Raw genomic sequence first — 18,702 nt, 5'->3', positions numbered from 1 at the left:
TTTTTGTAAGATGTGGGTATGCAAGGACAGATAATAAGTAAATAATTTAAAAGAAAAGATTTTGAATGGCAAAGGAAAAGAGAAGCTCACAGAAATTCAGAAGTAAGATGGCATTGTTAGTATTGGCAGCAAGAGAGCATGACTGTAAAGGCTTTGACACACCAACCGTCAGGAGGAAAGGCAGTCGGACTGATCAGTCTCCCCGAGTTGGTCAAACAAAGTGCCTCGGAACACACCGAAGCGACGCAGACTTGAGCGTGCGTTCTGCGTGTGTGCGAGACGGAATACGTCTCCATAACAGCAGGCGGCGCTAATCTGTATTGGAAAACCGACAGCTGATTGGACGAACGCGTCCCGTGGGTCTGGCTTCTCCCGAATTTCAAAACCGACCATCATGGCGGCTCGTTCGGAATACGATCTCGTATTTTACGAAAATAGATCAAACGAAACGCGTTTCTGAAAACATTTTAAGCGAGAAATAGGCCGTGCAGTTGCTGAATCGGTCTTCATTTTTAGATCGACAAAAGGTCAGTTAAAAAATGTTTTGAGGTGTTTGTCACGCTCATCCCGCTCATCATTTCCGGTAATTGGTCATTGAGTCCGACTGCCCACTGGCTGATTCAATGTGTCGAATCGGCCCAAATGAACGGCGACGGCTCCTCCGACTGACGAATATTTGACTTAAATAACCACTCGTTACAACCGAGGTATGCAGCAAAGCATTTGTGAAGCAACAACACGCACAACTTTGAGGCGGATGGGCTACACCAGCAGAAGACCCCACCGGGTACCACTCATCTCCACTAAAAATAGGAAAATGAGGCTACAATTTGCACGAGCACACCAAAATTGGACAGTTGAAGACTGGAAAAATGTTGCCTGGTCTGATGAGTCTTGATTTCTGTTGAGACATTCAGATGGTAGAGTCAGAATTTGGCATAAACAAGAATGAGAACAAGGATCCGTCATGCCTTGTTACCACTGGGCAGGCTGGTGGTGGTGGGGGTGTAATGGTGTGGGGGATCCCTTTCACCTTCAGAACTGCCTTAATTCTTTGTGTCATTTATTCAACAAGGTGCTGGAAGCATTCTTTAGAAATGTTGACCCATATTGATAGGATAGGGTCCAACACGGTATTAGTATGTACACTTAATAGTCCTTTAGGTGAGTGTATCATGTATGGCAGGCCTGCTGTTGCTAAGCAGACTCTTTAAAACACACACACTTTGGGTTTACAAGGCGAAAGTGAGCCAAATTCCTCTGATAAACAACGCTGACGCAGGTTTGAGTGCTGGACATAAACTGTGCACAGAATTCCAGTTATAAATTCCCACACTTTTCATGACACACCATTAAAGACATAAAAACCAGCACATCTTTCTGCAAACTATCTGACATTCTTTACTTCTTTTTTTTGGTTTTGACGGGCATCATGGCTGTAACAAAACCCACATGGGTCAGCCTCAACCAGAAAGTTTGGTTAAAAAAAAAAAAAATTGTGAGAATCACGCAAGAAGCTGCCAATCTTTCAGCACACATGAACGTGAACAGAGGAAAAAGGCCATGGTTCTCATCATGCATGGACAGAACCCTCCCTGTACAACATCTACATCAAAACGGCTTACAGGGCAGTTAAAAACCACTCACATCTCATCATGTGCTGTGGTCAAAACTTGGCCCAAGTCAACTTCTCTCATATCTGTAGAACATTAACGTAACATGACATGCAAGACAGAGAGCAGAGACTTACCATCAAAGCCTGTTCTAAAAATCACACACAAACTTACTACACGGTTGTTGTGTCGAGAACGAACCCGACACAAGGTAGGCTAACTCTGATGATGCTGCCATTGTTGGGAGGCTATCAGAGGAGAATGATCAGGAATACCGGGAGGTCATCGGGGACTTTGTCAACAGGTGTGAGTCAAACCACCTTCACATCAACGCCAGCAACACAAAGGAGATGGTGGTTGACTTTCGCAGGAGGCCACCTGGCACTGCACCGGTGGACATCCAGGGTGTCGACAGTGAGATGGTGGAGACATACAAATACCTGGGTGTTCACCTCAACAATAAACTGGACTGGTCCAAAAACACAGACGTCCTGTACAAAAAGGGCCAAAGCCGTCTCCGCCTGCTGAGGAGGCTGAGGTCCTTTGGTGTGTGCGGGACTCTGTTAAAAACATTCTATGACTCTGTGGATGCGTCTGCAATCTTTTATGCAGTAGCCTGCTGGGGAGCTGGGAGCACAGAGAGGGACAGGACAGTGAAGAGGGCTAGCTCTGTTCTGGTCTGCCCTCTGGACACCATAGAGGAGGTGGGGGGGGAGGATGTTAGCCAGGCTAGCATCAATCATGGGCACCACCTCTCACTCCCCCCCCACATGAGACTGTGAGCTCCCTGAGCAGCTCCTTCAGCAGCAGACCGCTGCACCCTCAGTGCTGCCGCAGGTCCTTCATTCCAGCAGCAGTCAGACTCTTTAATGCAACATCATAATGTAGCACTGCTAGCTGTTTCTGCAATATGAGCCATCTCTGGACAATCTGCACTACGCTTTACAATTCACCTCCAACTGTGCAATATTTCATTTCAATTCATCCGCACCTTACTCATCTGTACATCTGTGTTTATATACTGTCTGTTTATAGGGATATAAATTATTATAGGGATAAGGATGTTTATGGTGTAAATATGTTTGATTTATTACTATTATTATTATAACTAATTCTATTTTTTCTATTTCTTATACTTATATATTTATATATTATATTTATTTATTTTTTTTCGCCTATGTCTACTTAATGTGTATTTGTGTTATTCTGATGCGGCCATGACCGGCCATGACCGGCAGGTGATATGCCGATTTCATGCTGGTCAATGCTACAATAACTGACAACATAAGTTATCAAGGATGCACGCACACACGGACGCGACAGCACAGTCTCTTTTTCCTTTCTCTCAACTTTCCCGCCGTGTGTGGCGCGTACCCACTCGCGGCGTGAAGCGCGTGTCCGCGCTATTCTCGCACATGTAGGGAACCTCGTGAATTAAGCTGCAACATGTCAGCTGTTTGGAAATTCTTCAGCTTGTGTGCAGAAGCTAAGTAGTTTGCAATATGCAACACCTGCAAGGAAAAAGTAAGGCGTGGAGGGACGACACCAAAAACCAAAATCACATTTTTTTTGTGTGATATTGGATGTGAAAAGAAGGAAATGGTTCAAACATTGCACTTTAGATGTGTGTGAATTCCCCACACCAGGAGTAATTTATATAGTTCTATTTTATAGTGAGCCATTATCTGTTCAAACATTTTTCTATGTTCTGGGCAAAATGTTCTATTAAAGAAAAGATAGAAAATAAATATTTGCGTGTGCTGTAAAGTGGTTAGAAAAAATGAAATCGGAATCGGCTAAAATCGGTATCGGCTGGCCTAACGCAAAGAAAATCGGAATCGGCCCAGAAAGCTGTAATCGGTGTATCTCTAATATATATATATATATATATATATATATATATATATATATATATATATCCATCCTCAAAATGTAATGAATTACTTAACAGCCATGCATGTTGGGACATGGAGGTACAGCTTGGGGAATCCACAGTGTAATGTAAATGGACTGCATTTACGTATATAGGGATCGGACCACCAACCTTCCGATTGGTAGACTCCTACCACCTGAGCCACAGCCGGCCCCGGTGTGTATTCTGGCTTGGAACAGAGACAGAGAGAAATCCTTCAGGTAACTCCGCTCTGCGGGTCTACTAACATTCAGCGTGTGCCGAAGGGAGACGGCTGCTGCTGAAGCGTCATGGATGCAGGGCTCTAAGGTCTACGCATGCAAAACCGTAGCGCCATTAGTGCACTGTGGGTTTGACATATGACAGCCCCTTTAGGGTTATTAGCACAGGGCAATTCTGTTTTTAACCGGTTTACTCAAGTAACCTGGTTTTGTGTTGATACATGTACGTCAATGTCATAGGGTAAATAGGCTAGAACAACACAGTAATAGCTTTCACACTTACGTTCATATTGAAAACACGTTAACCGTTGGTGAGGAAACTTTTAGCACTGTGTGGTTGTTAATGTCTGTGAAAATCACACTTGCACCACACTACATTTTGATGGCAACAGAAAGTGGGGGCAAGCAGTAGGGATCAAATATTACACTTAATAACTAGCTTAGAGCTTGTAAAGTCTCCCATTGTTTGCGTCGGACTTTAATGAGCCTTGTTAATTACTATGGCCAATGCAACAATGGCTGAAGGTGGCTTTTACTAAATGACCAAAATAAATGTCTCGGATAAAACTGACAGCTGAGAGGACCACAACAACGTGACCCGCCACGGTTGTCTCTTCAGGGAATCTTATGGCCTTCCCATCCATGCTGGATAATTATTGCTCTTGGAGTGAACCAACTAATCATCATCGTCACTCGTTTGCTTTATTATCTTTATTACCGTTTACATGATTTGTTTTCCCTTGTGTTGTTTTGATTTTTACATCTTCTATTGTTCTTGGCATATACTTGCAGCCTCTGTTATTTGTTGGTCATCTGATTATTTGGTAACTGATTTAATCTTAATGTGATCTTGTGTGTTTTGTGGTCTCTCCGCTTTGTTGTAAAGCCCTTTTGAGCTACACTCTCTGTATGAAAGGTGCCGTATAAATAAAAGTTTATTATTATTATTTATCAACCCAAGCTTCTCTTGCTCCGTGTCGACACTCCCACCCTTATCCCAGTTCCTTATCTGGGCCCAGTGGGGCCAGGCTGTTCATCGCCCCGCTCTGCTCACACACGCATTATCAAATCCTCCTGAGAGGGGGGTCAATAAACTGAAAAAGTTGGCTGTGACGACCCACTGTAAAAGTCCCCGTCTCAGGTTTCTGAGAGTCCGTCTCCAGATTCACATATGTGAGACGGTGTCTGTGAGTGGGTCATTTCCCCCGAAAGACCCCCACTATAAAGTCTCCTGTCTGGTTCAGTGAGTGACTGTTTATTTTAACTGGTAAAATCAACAGCTCGGGCCAGCTTGGGGGGGGGGCACAGATGGTTTCTCCAGATCAGCAACATGATCATGTCCACACCTCTACTGGTTTGGGCCCGAGCAGAGTCTTCTGCTCCGTTCTGGGGCATGGTGACCTGACTCAGCACCTGGGAGATACGTACAGCTCAGAAAAGCAGCCAGATAAGCTAGATGTACCCATAAAAAAAAGATACACATCCAGGACGTACGAGGATAAAGTGATGCTCTACCCTTCGATCATTCATTGCCATGTGTCAGATGATTTAGGAGACAACCCTGAGGAAAAATGTAAACATCGGCACTGATAAAACACACAACATAAGGTTGTTCTTACTGAGGGCTCTCCACAACTTCCTAATTTGGAAGGGTTAAGGGATGAATCACATTGAGCATCTGTCTGCAGTGTGACCTCAGTTGTGTCCTGTTTTGGAAATGTGCAAGCTGTTAGACCTCAGGTTCATCTGATGTGAGGCAGCCTCAGACATCCAAAAGAACCCTGAGGCAATATGTGTGACGTCATAGAGCAACCTGACTAAAGAAAGGGCTGAAGCCAAGACACGTGTACATTTGATAATGCAAAGGGCAATCGTAAATAGTCAATCACTGATAGCACGCAGGCAACCTCAGCATTTTGACTTGCTTTGAAAGCCTTGTGAGATAAAAACAGAGAGTGGCGAGGAAAGAAATTCATCTCCGCACCTAAACAGAATATGTGGTTCTAGAAGCTTGGTGATCCACACACACCGCACACGCACACAGTAGCTCTTCACCAGAAGCTGGTTGGTTCGGTAAGCCGATAGTTCAGATACAAACGCATTACTTGAAGCCTGACCAAATTTACGTGTGATCCCACGAATCTCGCGTGATCTTGTGACATCGCGAGAATCCAGTTGCTGTGCGAGGTAAACTATTGGCTGGGCTAGTTGGGACACTACTTGCAGCTGTAACACACTGGCCAGCTGGGAACATGTTAGCACTCACAACTCAGTCACAACTTTCTATTTTCTCTGTGCGGTTTACTCCCACTTGGCATTACTGTTTTCAACGTTTATTCAAAAGATGTAATTTACCCGTCGGTTCTTATCTCATAACTTAACATAATCTGCAAACCATTCCTCTTTTGTGAAGCAGTTTATAATGTATGCTATTCCCTGAAAAATAAGGTCAAAGTTACGGTACCTAAAGTTGAACTCAAAATGTTGTGCTAGCAGTTCTATTGAAATGAATGCATTTTGCATTGACTTTTTGCAATTTTTAAGTCCAGAATTCCCATAACCACTACTCTATGGAATGAATCTTGTGGTTTTCCCAAATGAATTCAGATGAATGCTAAAAATAAAAAAGGACCTAATGACCAACGCAAAATAGCTGGTAGTGGAAATGTTGACATCAAAGCGATTAGCTATTACCCCTTTATGTAACCTGATCAATTTGTATGGCATTTTGAGAAAGCTAACTTGCTGACCGATGTGCAGCTGTCGCAGTGACAGGCTGTAACAAGTCAGTGAATCTGGCATGTATTCTCTCATGACAGCAACTGGCTATGTGAAGAAAACCAAAAGCACTGAGTGACACAGACAACGGGGCGCACCTCTCATAAGTGGGCCCTCAACTTTTTTGCCCCCCTCCCAGTGACAGGCTGAGTGATCGCTGTAGGCTGGACTCTGTGCAGAGTAGCTTACAGCAGCAGGGCTTTCCTTTAACATTTGAACACATATGTCATACTCTGCTGTGGCAACATCTTCCCACTTCCAAAATGAGGTTTAAATGCAAATGATTACGCAATATACATGAACGTTATACAATAGCCCATGACATGCAACATCTAGAATACTCTCTGTACTGCGTGGTGTTGTTTGACTGACAACATATTGCAACAATCATTCAACCATTCTTACATTGTTATTACCGCAGAGGTGTGGTTTTAAAATGAAAGCATTTCCTACAGCTTGTCAATCTAACATTCCCAGAGTGTGGTTCAAGGTATAGGGCTAATCGTTTCGCAATACCATTGAATTTTCTACCATTTTATTACCATCTTAATAAAAATGAGGAGTACTCTTCAAATCATACATTGAGGGAATTATAAAGAATTAGCAGTGATGACCAAATGAAAATACAAGTTTGAATATAAAAGGTAACCGTTTACTATGAATCAAGACTTAAATACATGAATCAAGTAATCAACTGTCAAATGCCATCAAATACTGTTAAACACACTCTGTATAACTCACTATAATTAATTATTAGATATACAATTGCTACTATAGGATGATGCATACTGGTGAAGAATATCTTTTACTTACAATTCGGACTTTTCGTTGCCTGCTTGTGGCAACTTTCAGCTCTTTCCAACATCTTTTCCTTTTGAAATTCTAATTCCGTGTTATGACAGGATGGAGAAGGGCAGAGCAGGGAGAAAACCAAAATAGCATCATCTGATCTTTCTTTGATAAACTTTTCCACTCCTGCAGCGACACACTGGAACAGACTTTGGCAGAGGAAGAAACGCACAGTCAAGCTGTCAGATGAAGTATTTGGTCACAGTGACGGATATTAAGCTTTTCGTCATAAAACTTGAGCACCCCCCCAAAAAAAAAAATGAAGCCATTCTCACACTGTTTGCTTCAACCAGGACATCAGCATCACGTATATGCACCACTATCGCCAACGCTATAAATACACATCCTGATTGCTCAATTACATTATACAGTTAGGGAATTCACTACCAGCAGCCACGTGAGTAAAAGGCTAAATATAGTTTCTATGCTGGCTGCAGTAACATCTTCACAGGTTTACCATGAAAATACATTTGAAGCACACTGCTCCTTACCACTAATGAGATGCACAGGGGTGGGTTTGGTTTGGCAAAGACCTCTCACAAACCTCACAAAGAAAACACACTGGGAGCAGCAGTGTATGCAGAGCTTCCAGGTTTCAGGACACACTGAGTCAGGCAGGTAGTTCTTTTTTTCCTGCTCTGTACTATATTTAGTGGTGTAAATATGGCAGCTCTGTGGGGTCGGGGCTGTGATAGCCTGAGCTAATGAGCTGTCAGTGGACAGGAGAGAGGGAGACACAGAGGAAGAAACAGAGAGACATGGTGAAAAATAAGTTGTCCAAACCCACAAGGGGGGGAGGGGGTAGCTATTCATAGCCATCCATTGCATCACCATATGGTCATCTCGGCTTGGCTAACAAAGAGGTGTATGTAATCAAAAACAGAGCGGTTGTAATCAAATGAAAACCAGAGCCAGTGACCAGCGTTTGAGAGCAAAGGAGAATGTAGAGAGCCATTATTAGGAGAATATGAACCGGGAGTAGTCTACACACACAGAGCCCTGGAAAGCAGAGCGACGCATCAGCTGACATCCTCAGCAATACTAAGTTGGCTGGAGAGTTGACTTGGCATCGGTCAGATTTGAATCATTTGGATGAATCCAACTGAGCTTTCCAATGAAAAGTCAGAATATGATCTCTGTCAACAAGCCAGATTTCGCTTACCACCAGAGATCACACACACACACTTTTTCCACATAAATTAGAGCCAATATGCAGCGGGAAACCTGCTAAAAATAGTGGATAGACTTCTTTTCCCATTGCCGAGTATGCCTTTCTGTTTTTTGTGTCACGTAAACACTAGAAAGCAGTATGAAGGCCAGTAAAATTGTTTCGTGGTTGCTTCTTTTTATGTATATATATATCTGTTACTTATTCGGTAATTCAGCTCATTTGGATCAATGTTTGAGCGCTGCTTGTTTTTAGACTAACGGAATTTGGGTTTTGGGTTTGACGGGGCGCCATAGCGTTGCGCCAGAAAAATTAGCTTGTCCTCTCCCGGTGTCGTGTTTCCATCACTTTATGAATGAATTTGAAATTTATGGCTTAGGACAATGTTTAGAGAATAACACTTCGCACATCTACAACGTGAGACAGGTGCGTCGGAGGGGGACAGGCAGGTCAAAAGTTGCAAAGAGAACTCCTGCACACTGTCTAACCTGCAAAAAATATTGAAAGTTTAATAATGGGCAATGTTTCGGTACTAGAAGATGCCTTGCCTGAAGAGAAATATTGCCCATTATTTAACTTTATATTAACTTTATATGTTTTTTTGCAAGTTAAACAGTGTGCGGGAGTTTTCTTTGCAACTTAGCTATGTTTAAAAATGAAAAATCGCTTTTCACTTAAATTTGGGTAATTCCGGTACTGAACCCCCTTAGCTCCCATAGTTCATAGTGACGTAGTGTTGGTGATGTTTCTTGTAAATTTGTTCCGGTGCTCTGCGCGCCTGCTCCCATCCCCAGCTCTCCAGAGCTCTGTGCATTTCCGACACCGCCGAGGCACCAAGGCCCCGGGGAGAGCAAACAAGCGAGCTAGTTAGCGGTCTTGCTAATTCCGGCCATGCTTTCATGCTACACGGCGTCGCTACCCGATGGGAGTCGAGCGCAGATGGGAGTTGCGAATGCTCAGATTGAAAACGGTTTACGGCATAACGTGTCGTACTGAAATTTGTGAAATCCATAAAATAATAAACTTTTTCCTCATTACAAACAATAACAGAAAGATAGAAAGCATTTCAAAAACGTTTAAGCTATCTATGATTGCTAACGTTAGCTCAAAACGCCATTCAAGTGACAGCCTTTGTTGTGTATGATTGCTAACTTGCAGCCAGCAGTGAACGAACTCGGTTAGGTAGGTCCATTTTTATTGTATTGACATTACAGAAGTCTCTCGCGACACACGGGTTAACGTTACAGAATAGGGCTGTGTATTGGCAAGAATCTGGCGATACGATACGTATCACGATACATGGGTCCCGATTCAATATATTTCAATACTGTGCGTAAGGGGATTTTTTTAAAAGTATAATTTTAGAAAAACTAATATTTAAAAAAAAGACATGATGTTCATAAAAGTCAAAGAAGTTTACTTAAGATAAACAACTCAGTACACAGAAAATCAAACTGACAGTTTGGGATTGTGGTTCTTAGTGATCTAATTTTGATATGCTAAAGTAGGCCAAAGTTCAGCCATAGCTCCGTTGTTAGCTTCTAGCAAAAAGTCAGGCACTGCTAGGCAACTAGACACTAGTGGTGCATCTCAGCATAGCCATCTAGCGGTAGGGGGTTTAAACACAACATAAACCACTGTCTTACATGAATATTTTTGAATGTAAAAAAAAATATATTAAAATAAATATTAGGCGATAGCAATGTGCTTTCCTGCGCTGTGACAGGAGCATGTGGAAGCATTAACGAATCAAGTGTGGTCTAAAAAAATCTGAGATTTTATTTTGAGGCCATATTGCCCAGCCCTACTGGTAATGAATTGTAACCTTCCCCACTGAAAGACAAAAGCCAGATGTTAGTGGGTGTCTTTTTTTGTCAAGTGGAAAGGAATTATAGTGGACGAAGGCACTCAAATCACACCTATAGTTTGTTTTCTCTGGACCAAAACAAAGTGTTTACTTTGATACTTTTTTTGGTTGGGTTTATTGAGGTTCAGACTGCACAAATGCAAACAAACCAAGGCCTGTAAACATAACTGACGAGGCCTTCTAAGCGGTAGAGATTTGGGGTGGTGGAAAATGTTAAATCAATTGGATTAGAGTCCCAGCAACTTAAGTAAACCAACGATGGACATACTGTACCTGCACAGGCTTGTCTGTCATTTTCTTAGACGTTCACGTCAGGGAAGGGGAAAACAGAAATTATAGGTGGTAGCTTGCATTCGGGAATTGAGCTCTCAGGCATGAATTTCAACATTGAAACATTCCATTTCGGAGCGGTGTCCCCATAACTGGTTTGTTGATACAGCAGGTTACTCTTAAGACGTCAAGACCTAGACCTCTGTACTCTTTCAAAAAGAAACCTGTGCCTCATGCGTCACGGTGCTGGGGGGGACACCTAACTCAAGCCAGCAAGGTGCCTACCTGTTTAAGCAAACCAACACCAAAAGGAAAACACTCCAGAGCTCTCCCAACATGTTTGACGTAAACATACTGGCATGCATTTCCAACCACAGATCAACTCAGCTGGAACAGTGAACTAATGTTGGGACTGTATTTCATCATCCACTTCAGGTTGGTGCAACAGGCCCGCCACAGTGTGACTTGTGTGTAAGGTATCACAGTGGCAATTTAATGGATGTCCTGAATCAAGGAAGCTATTATTTATTTATTCACTCATTTGTGCACTCGCGTATCTCGCTCTCTTTTAGCCTGTTCTTGTGTGATGGCCCGACAATGAGCACTTCCTGTGTTTGAGTGTTTTTTGTAAGGGTAATAACTAGTGCTGTCAGTTAAACGCGTTATTAACGGCGTTAGCGCAAACCCATTTTAAACGGCGTACTTTTTTTTTTATCGCGAGATTAACGTTCTTTGTAGGTTTTTTCCGCATGCTGTCGCAACAACTAGTGACGTTAGAAAAACTACAACACCACACCGGATCTAGCGAGACCGGAAACAAAACAACGGGCACGCCGCACACACTTGTTTGGGCTTGCGAGCCGGCCAAAGAGTAGTAGGCTAACGTTACGTTTTGAGTGGATGGCGAGCGCGAGACGCCGAAATGGATGCCAATAAGATTCTGAATGGAAAGTTTACTTTTAAAAAGTTGCCAAATGGTTCTATTTACAAGACCAACTGAGCTATCATCGCAACACGTCCAGTCTGAAATACCACTTGATGACCAAGCACACAGCTGATGTGAATTCTCCCCCCCCCCTCGTCAAAGCCAGGCGACAAAAGCACAAAGCGAGTCGATTCACTTTTCCAAGTTGATAAGAGCATTAAAATGAGAAGAAAAAAATATATATAAATATATATAATGGGACAAAAAGAAATCAAGGGACATTTAGAAATCAATAAAAATGTGTGTTTAATTGCGAGTTGACTATGGCTGTGTCTCATTCCGCATACTTCCATCAGTACACCGCTAATGTGCACTGACCACTTACTGCTGTAGTGCCCACTTTCGATGGTTAGTGTTGTCCCAAAAGGAACACTTATGTTAAAACACTTAGCGGAAATGACGAGCGGTCAGTTCGTCTCGCCGCCTCTCAAAATCTGACGAAAATCTATGAAACTGACCTTTGTCGATCTGAAATGAAGACCGATTCAGCAACTGCATGGCCTATTTCTCGCTTAAAATGTTTTCAGAAACACGTTTCGGTGAACTATTTTTGTGAAATACGAGATCGTATTCCAAACGAGCTGCCATTATGCTCGGTTGTGAAATCCGGGAGAAACCAGCCCCATGTGACGCGTTCGTCCAATCAGCTGCCGGTCGACATCCCTGGTCCCCTCCCCTTTCTGCTTTGTAGTCAAGATGGCGCCCGTTTAGTGCGCGTAGGGTCCATTGTTCCACACTGAACTTTTTGACCGTTTTTAGGGGGTCATCCGCGTTATCTACACTATATACTTAAAACTGAGTGTTTGAAGTGTGCAAGTAGGCGGTTTGAGACACAGCCTATGACATTAATGTGATTAATCGCGATTAAATATTTTAATCGTTTGACAGCACTAGTAATAATAATGACCCATACTGACCCTGATGAGAAAAAAAAATGCATTGCATTTAATCCCATCAGATTTTCACAACCAATACAACCCTAAAGAGAAGCACTCGAATCACCAATGGCTCTACAGTATATGAAGTGATCCCAAATGTTCCCAACACATTAAGTTGCTTTTGTCAATTTAAGCTGCCCCAACACCTAGCACTTACTGAATTCAACAGTCAAGTCCAATGCTCAAGTTAGGGTAATAAGAATGACTTAAGGGCACCATACATGTCAGTATTCTTCAGCCAGTAACAACATCTCCGAGGGCTGTTGTGATTAATTCAGTTGTCAATTTAGCAAAATCGTGAATTGGTGAACTGTGTACTACAGGCTGACTTTGGATCAGAAATCCTGCGTGACCCGTGGGAATCCAGCAGTGCATTCCCACTGTGTCTCTTCAGGTAGGGAACGGATAATGAGACCAGGCCTGGGGAGGAAATACTGTGTCCCCAAGACACGGAAGGACTTAGTGTAGGATAATGTAGGTTTCAGCTTCATCGTCACATCCAGTTCTGTGGTTTTCATTTCAGCACAACACAAAATAAATTACAAAAATGTGTTGTCAACCGTGGCAGTACAAGTGATGGAGCCTAAACATGATCACTTGAACATTTGAAACTAAAAGTACTGTCCAGCAAAAGACCAGCAACACTCTGCAGGACTGAAACAGGGTAAAGACTAAATGGGATTATTTAAAAAGAGGGAGGAGACAGGTTTGGATGAGAATAAAAAGGAATTAGGACTAGAAAGAAAAGGGGAATTCAGTGTAATCTACCATGTGTGGCGTTTTTGTACATTTGATATTTATACATTTGGCGTTTTGACACTGCGTCTTGTCGTACAGGGACATCCGAGTGGCGGCATGCTGCTAGGGATGTAACGATTACCGGCGTAACGGAAAACCACGACAGAAATGTTGACGCTAACAACTACCATTTTCCTTTAAAATATCATTATTATCACGGTAGATTACCGCGGTGTGGAAACCGCATGTTTAATCCTTCCCGGGTTCATCCGAGTCTCCTGAAGTTGCGGCGCGAGCGCACTGCGTAGCCTACAACGGGCGTTTCTTGAAGTTGGAATCATGGCGGAAGGAGGAGACGACAGCGCTCAGGACATTTATCTGCCCTCTAAGAGAGATTAAGTCTGAAGCATGGGCATATTTTGGTTATTATAAGAATGCCGAAGGACAGTTGACTGAAGATGGTTATCCTGTCAGCAGAAGGTCCGAGGAAAAAAAAAAAAAGTTTCTGCTTCTGCTAATAACAAGCAACATATTGAACACGCTTTTAAAAATGCCGCGGTAATCCCGAAAGCCGTGATCATTTTGGTCACTATAACCGTGAGGTTCAAATGTTCATACCGTACATGGCGCTCTATTTAATCAAGTCGCCCTTAAAAACTGAACCCTGCTGTTTTTAGGCTGGCTGAATAACGTACCGAAAAACGTTTAGTTGCCAACAGATAATCCGGATAAAGCCAGACAAATAATGGATAACTCTTGATGGCTGTTTTAAACACACCAATGTTTGCTGTCATAATGAGATTCAGAGGATGGCTCAGAGGGCCAACAATGGAAAATTACTTAAACTGCAGGATGGTTGTTTGTCTTTTGCTTTTAGTAGAGGTGTTGTTCAAACAATAACTCATAACTGGAGTCAGAGGAAATTGTAATTGCCTAAATGACACAATGAGCATTAGCTTTAACATCAAGGCATCACTTTTAATCACCATGCACAGGCCACATGACTGTATTTAAAAAAAACGGCATGATGGATTAGCAGGGGTGACCAACCTTTTTGAAACAGAGCTACTTCATGGGTATTGAGTCATACGAAGGGCTACCAGTTTGATACACTCTAAAATAACAAATTTGCTCAGTTTGCCTTTAGTTATATCTGATTATTAATGATTAATGATACTCATCTATGTGAAGACACTGATCATGTTAATGATTTCTCACAATAATTATCAACAATGACTTAACAAGGTGGGAAACAGATAATATCAATATTCAATTTTCAGTTTTAGAACAGGCCTGAGGGCTACTCATGTGGTCCTTGGAGGCTACCTGGTGGATTAGAGATTACTTTCCATATGAATAAGGAAGTGTGAGGGAAAGACCAATAGTATTAGAAGCGTTCAAAAAGGCAAACCTAGACATTTAACTGGAACAACAGTGACTTAATAGTTGAAGGACACACTAAGACTGGTCAGAGTTAAGGCCTTTTTAGGCTTGTGCACTGAATCGACTGCATACCCCCGCAGACCCCTCTGCGTCCAAGCCGGACCCTACGCCGTAGCCTGACGTGCACCTCTCAAAAAATTTAACTGCACGTCGTGGCGACGCACGTCGCTCAAGCCGTGGCTTGGACTCATTTCCTGGTTCTCTTTCTCCACAAACGACGTGGAATCAAGGAGAGGGTTAACTTTTCCTGCTACAGATTTCCAACCTTGGTCAGAAAACACAGGGGAGACCCTCTGTTTCTCTCACTATTCGCTCCGAAGCTAAATCGCCGTCACTCTCTCACTTCTCCCTCGCTCTACACACTCCCCTTACACACACACACACACAAACACACACGCCAGCTCGACGCACAAGTATAAACATCAGGCCACTTAACGTAGGCTACGGCGAAAGCTCAGCGTGGAGCCTCCGCAGAACCATAACACGGCCTTTAGGGGGTCCTGTTCCTGTTGGGCCACCTACAGTATACAGTTTACAGACACAGACATGCAGCTGTGATGCAGTTTATAAATCCACCATCTAAGACACTGTATGTTTGTGGTAAGACGCTTAAACTGCCCAATAGCAACTTTAGCTACTGAGCTTTATTCTGTGGGAGTTTCTCCATCACTTGACAAACATGTTATAACTTTTATCAGCAATGAATCTTTAAATAATAAATGATATTTGATAAAAACTTAGGAGAGGGACAAACAATCAAAGCGAAAGTAGTTTGCAATGCATTTGCGTCACTGATTTTTTTTTTTTATTAAAAGCATGTGTTTTTAAAAGTACACAGAAATACGCCTGTTGGTGCCATTACTTCTCTGACAATTTAACACAGTCTTCCGTTTAATCCAAAGTACCCACACCAGCTCAAAAGCTACATTTACAACAACTTACTTCCCCACAAGGCAACCCGTTTCAGAAACTACAGAACAAAAACGGACTTGTGACCCAGTGTGCTCTTCGCCGCTCCAAATGGATGCTGCTCACACATTCTATCTGCGTCATTCTTGCTGAAACCTGCAAACCTGACAGTCCAAACTCCCAGAGGCTTACAGCCCGTGATAACACGGCCAACATCAGCCGATCTTAAACCTATCGATCAATACTTGACATTTGTCCACCACTTCATCTTAAGATACCCCCTTTCTCCTATACCTTTAATCGACAAGAAACACACGTGTGTACACTTTACCTTTAATGCTTCAATCAATACTCGCGGAGAGGCACTATTTGTTCAAACGCACCATGTTGAGGCTGTTAACTGTGTTTACATGTGTAATGGCTGTAAACACGGGAGCCCGCAGCCATGTCATTTGAGTTGCAATCAGCAAAGGAAAGTTTCAAATGGCATATTTTCCATCTAGGAGGTCAAACTCTGTGAGATGATATTGGAATATACCTTCAACTTTAAAAAGGCCTGATGCATTTCATATTGTATCTTGACACAGAATTGTCTACAATGAAACTAATAGCGGAAAAAGCATTACAAGCAGTCCACAAAGACTTCATTGAACTCATATGTGCATCATAAGGGGTGCTAACACACTGCGGACTACAGATAGCCTCCTATATGACAAGCACACACATTCATTGAAAGGAAACATGCGCTAATGTGCATTTTGGCTCCGTCTGTTAGAAGTCTGGTTGAGAGAAAAGAGAAGAAAAAAAAGAAAAACAAGACAGAGGCAGGCTATTAATAGGCTTACTCCAGTGAGGGAGACGGCTCTTCCCTCATGTTTGGGATCAGCTCTTCACACGGTAGTAGGAGGGAGAAAGAGGGGGACTCTCTATTGACACAACACTGAAAAGTGACACAAACTGTTTCTTGAAGCATTTAACTGAGCAGAAAACACTTTCCACCATAAGTTAGTGCCATTAGGTGCCAAGTTACAGTCTGATAGGAACAGCTAGGAGTCCAAATACATGATAACAAACAGCCACAGATAGCATTCAACAAACTGCACGGGCACTCCTTAGGCGGCCTGACACACCTATTTTCACACCGAGCACGCTTTTTGCATTCTTCAAGTGAATATTTGAATGCAGTTTGTTTTTGTACTGATGCGAATAGGATGTTGGTGAGTCTACAATCTCAACTGGCATAGGCATTACTCATAACACCGTCTACTCTAGGAAATACCCTGCTTCTTGTTCACTAAGATACTGTGCAGGGAAGCCCTGACATGAATGAGAAAAAAAAATAGCTAGAAGGTGTGAAACATGAAACACTTAAATGTGTGGCAAGCAAGCAGCATCTCCAAGTGACACCACAGGGCAATTAAGGGACCACAAATAGCACTAAACGTATATTACAATGTCATAGCGGTATATGGTTTGTGCTTCCTAAAAAAAAAGAAACTCATTGAACTCACATAAGTTTGCTTTTACTTGCTGTGATGCACACACGCAGATTCACACCAGACTTAAAAGGTGGGTGTTCTCTGCAAAGGTAAACCGCTTCTGCATGTCCCAAGTTACAGATTGGATCATAGAAACATATATAATAACCATTATGGCCATGGCAACACCGCAGCAAGTAATAATGTTACACGCAATGATCAATACCCACACACCTTTACATTGCCAGAATACAGAACAGACAGAGAACATGAGAGAGTAAAAAAAAAGGGAGCCAGTGCATGTATAGAATACATAACCCTTAACACATAGAGCTAGCATGCGTCTTTATGGGTATGTGAGGGGCCCATGTGTTTATACATGATAGTGTGACGTTAGGTGTTACGGCTACCGCACGCGACTTGTGACACACACACACACACACAGACACACATACACACACAACACACACGAGTCGTGACCAGCTGAGACGTTATTTAGCATAACATGGAGATGGAGTTGGCCGTGTGGAAAAAAACATAAGTATAAACACAACATCGGCGTGAACAGACATCAGTGACAGACAACGTGTATCAATGGAGAAACTCACATCCTCGAACAGAGATCCAACGTTGGCTGTCACCAGCAGTATTCCTGTGCCTTGCGCTGCTGTCAGCTTCCCTGCCATAATTCTCTTTTCGCAGGTGGGTCGAGGACTTGTACTGCGGACTTTATAGGTAAGGAGCGGGGGGGAAAAAACCAAAACAAATAGATGCCGGCGAATGTCTCACGAAACTGGTTATAACACTGGTAATTTGCCACTGAAGCCGGGGTTGAGGCGGCTCGGCTGGAGCATATTTTTCAGCAGTGGCCGTGCATCTACAAGGAGTTGCTTTGCAGTAGAAGGTCCGTCGGCGGCGGCGGTTAGCGTGCTCTGTCTCTCGTGCTACTTTTTCCCGTTCAAAGCCATCGTAAAAGTTTCCGTTTAATCCACGGCGAGTGCCCGAGGGCTCTGGTTCATTTCAGCGAAGAGTGTTTCCCTAGCTTTTGTGCAGTGTAAAAGTCTCCCTCCGAAAGCAAAGCAGGACTCTGTGCCAGGACCATTGCTTTCACTGTTTAGAGAGGATAGGCTGGCTGGAGTCCTTCGTGCTCTGACGTCACCGTGCCAATGGAAACACGGGCTGTCTTAAAGGGCCAGCGCACCGTCAACACAACAGCTCTGTCCCTAACGCCCCAGCGTCCATTATCGGACACAACCGGGCTGTATGGGGCTGTCCCACGGTAAGCGTTTGTCTTTATTCTCTTAATCCACCTAAATTGTCCTTAACCATAATAACCGCAACTTTATTTTGTTTAAAGATTAAGCAACTGTCTTTTGTTTATGTAAATAATGTCCACGCTTTCTGTCATTACATTTATTAGCCTATGTTATGTTCATGGTATGAACTGGTTGAGTGATTTGCATGGAAAAAATTGCAAGGTTGAATCTGGGCAGAGGTGAAGTTTCCTTAACGACTACTCATTTACATGAGTTC

The 18,702-nt window shown here is 42.9% G+C and overlaps 1 protein-coding gene across 3 annotated transcripts in view; it reads right to left on the bottom strand.

Moving 5' to 3' along the window:
* Positions 1–18,299, bottom strand: part of LOC120547882 (inositol polyphosphate-5-phosphatase A) — a 182,723-nt gene extending 164,424 nt beyond the window's left edge. For all 3 annotated transcript variants that reach the window (XR_005637113.1, XM_039783660.1, XM_039783659.1), the window contains exon 1: positions 17,778–18,299. Coding sequence is in view for 2 of the 3 variants with exons in the window: in XM_039783660.1 (XP_039639594.1) it covers positions 17,778–17,855 (78 nt within the window). In the remaining variant the exon portion in view is untranslated. The remainder of the gene's footprint in view (positions 1–17,777) is intronic.
* Positions 18,300–18,702: the final 403 nt, after the last annotated feature.

Source organism: Perca fluviatilis, chromosome 19 (genome assembly GCF_010015445.1).
Source record: "Perca fluviatilis chromosome 19, GENO_Pfluv_1.0, whole genome shotgun sequence".
NCBI classification, from domain to species: domain Eukaryota; kingdom Metazoa; phylum Chordata; class Actinopteri; order Perciformes; family Percidae; genus Perca; species Perca fluviatilis.
This window is presented reverse-complemented; position numbering and strand designations above follow the sequence as displayed.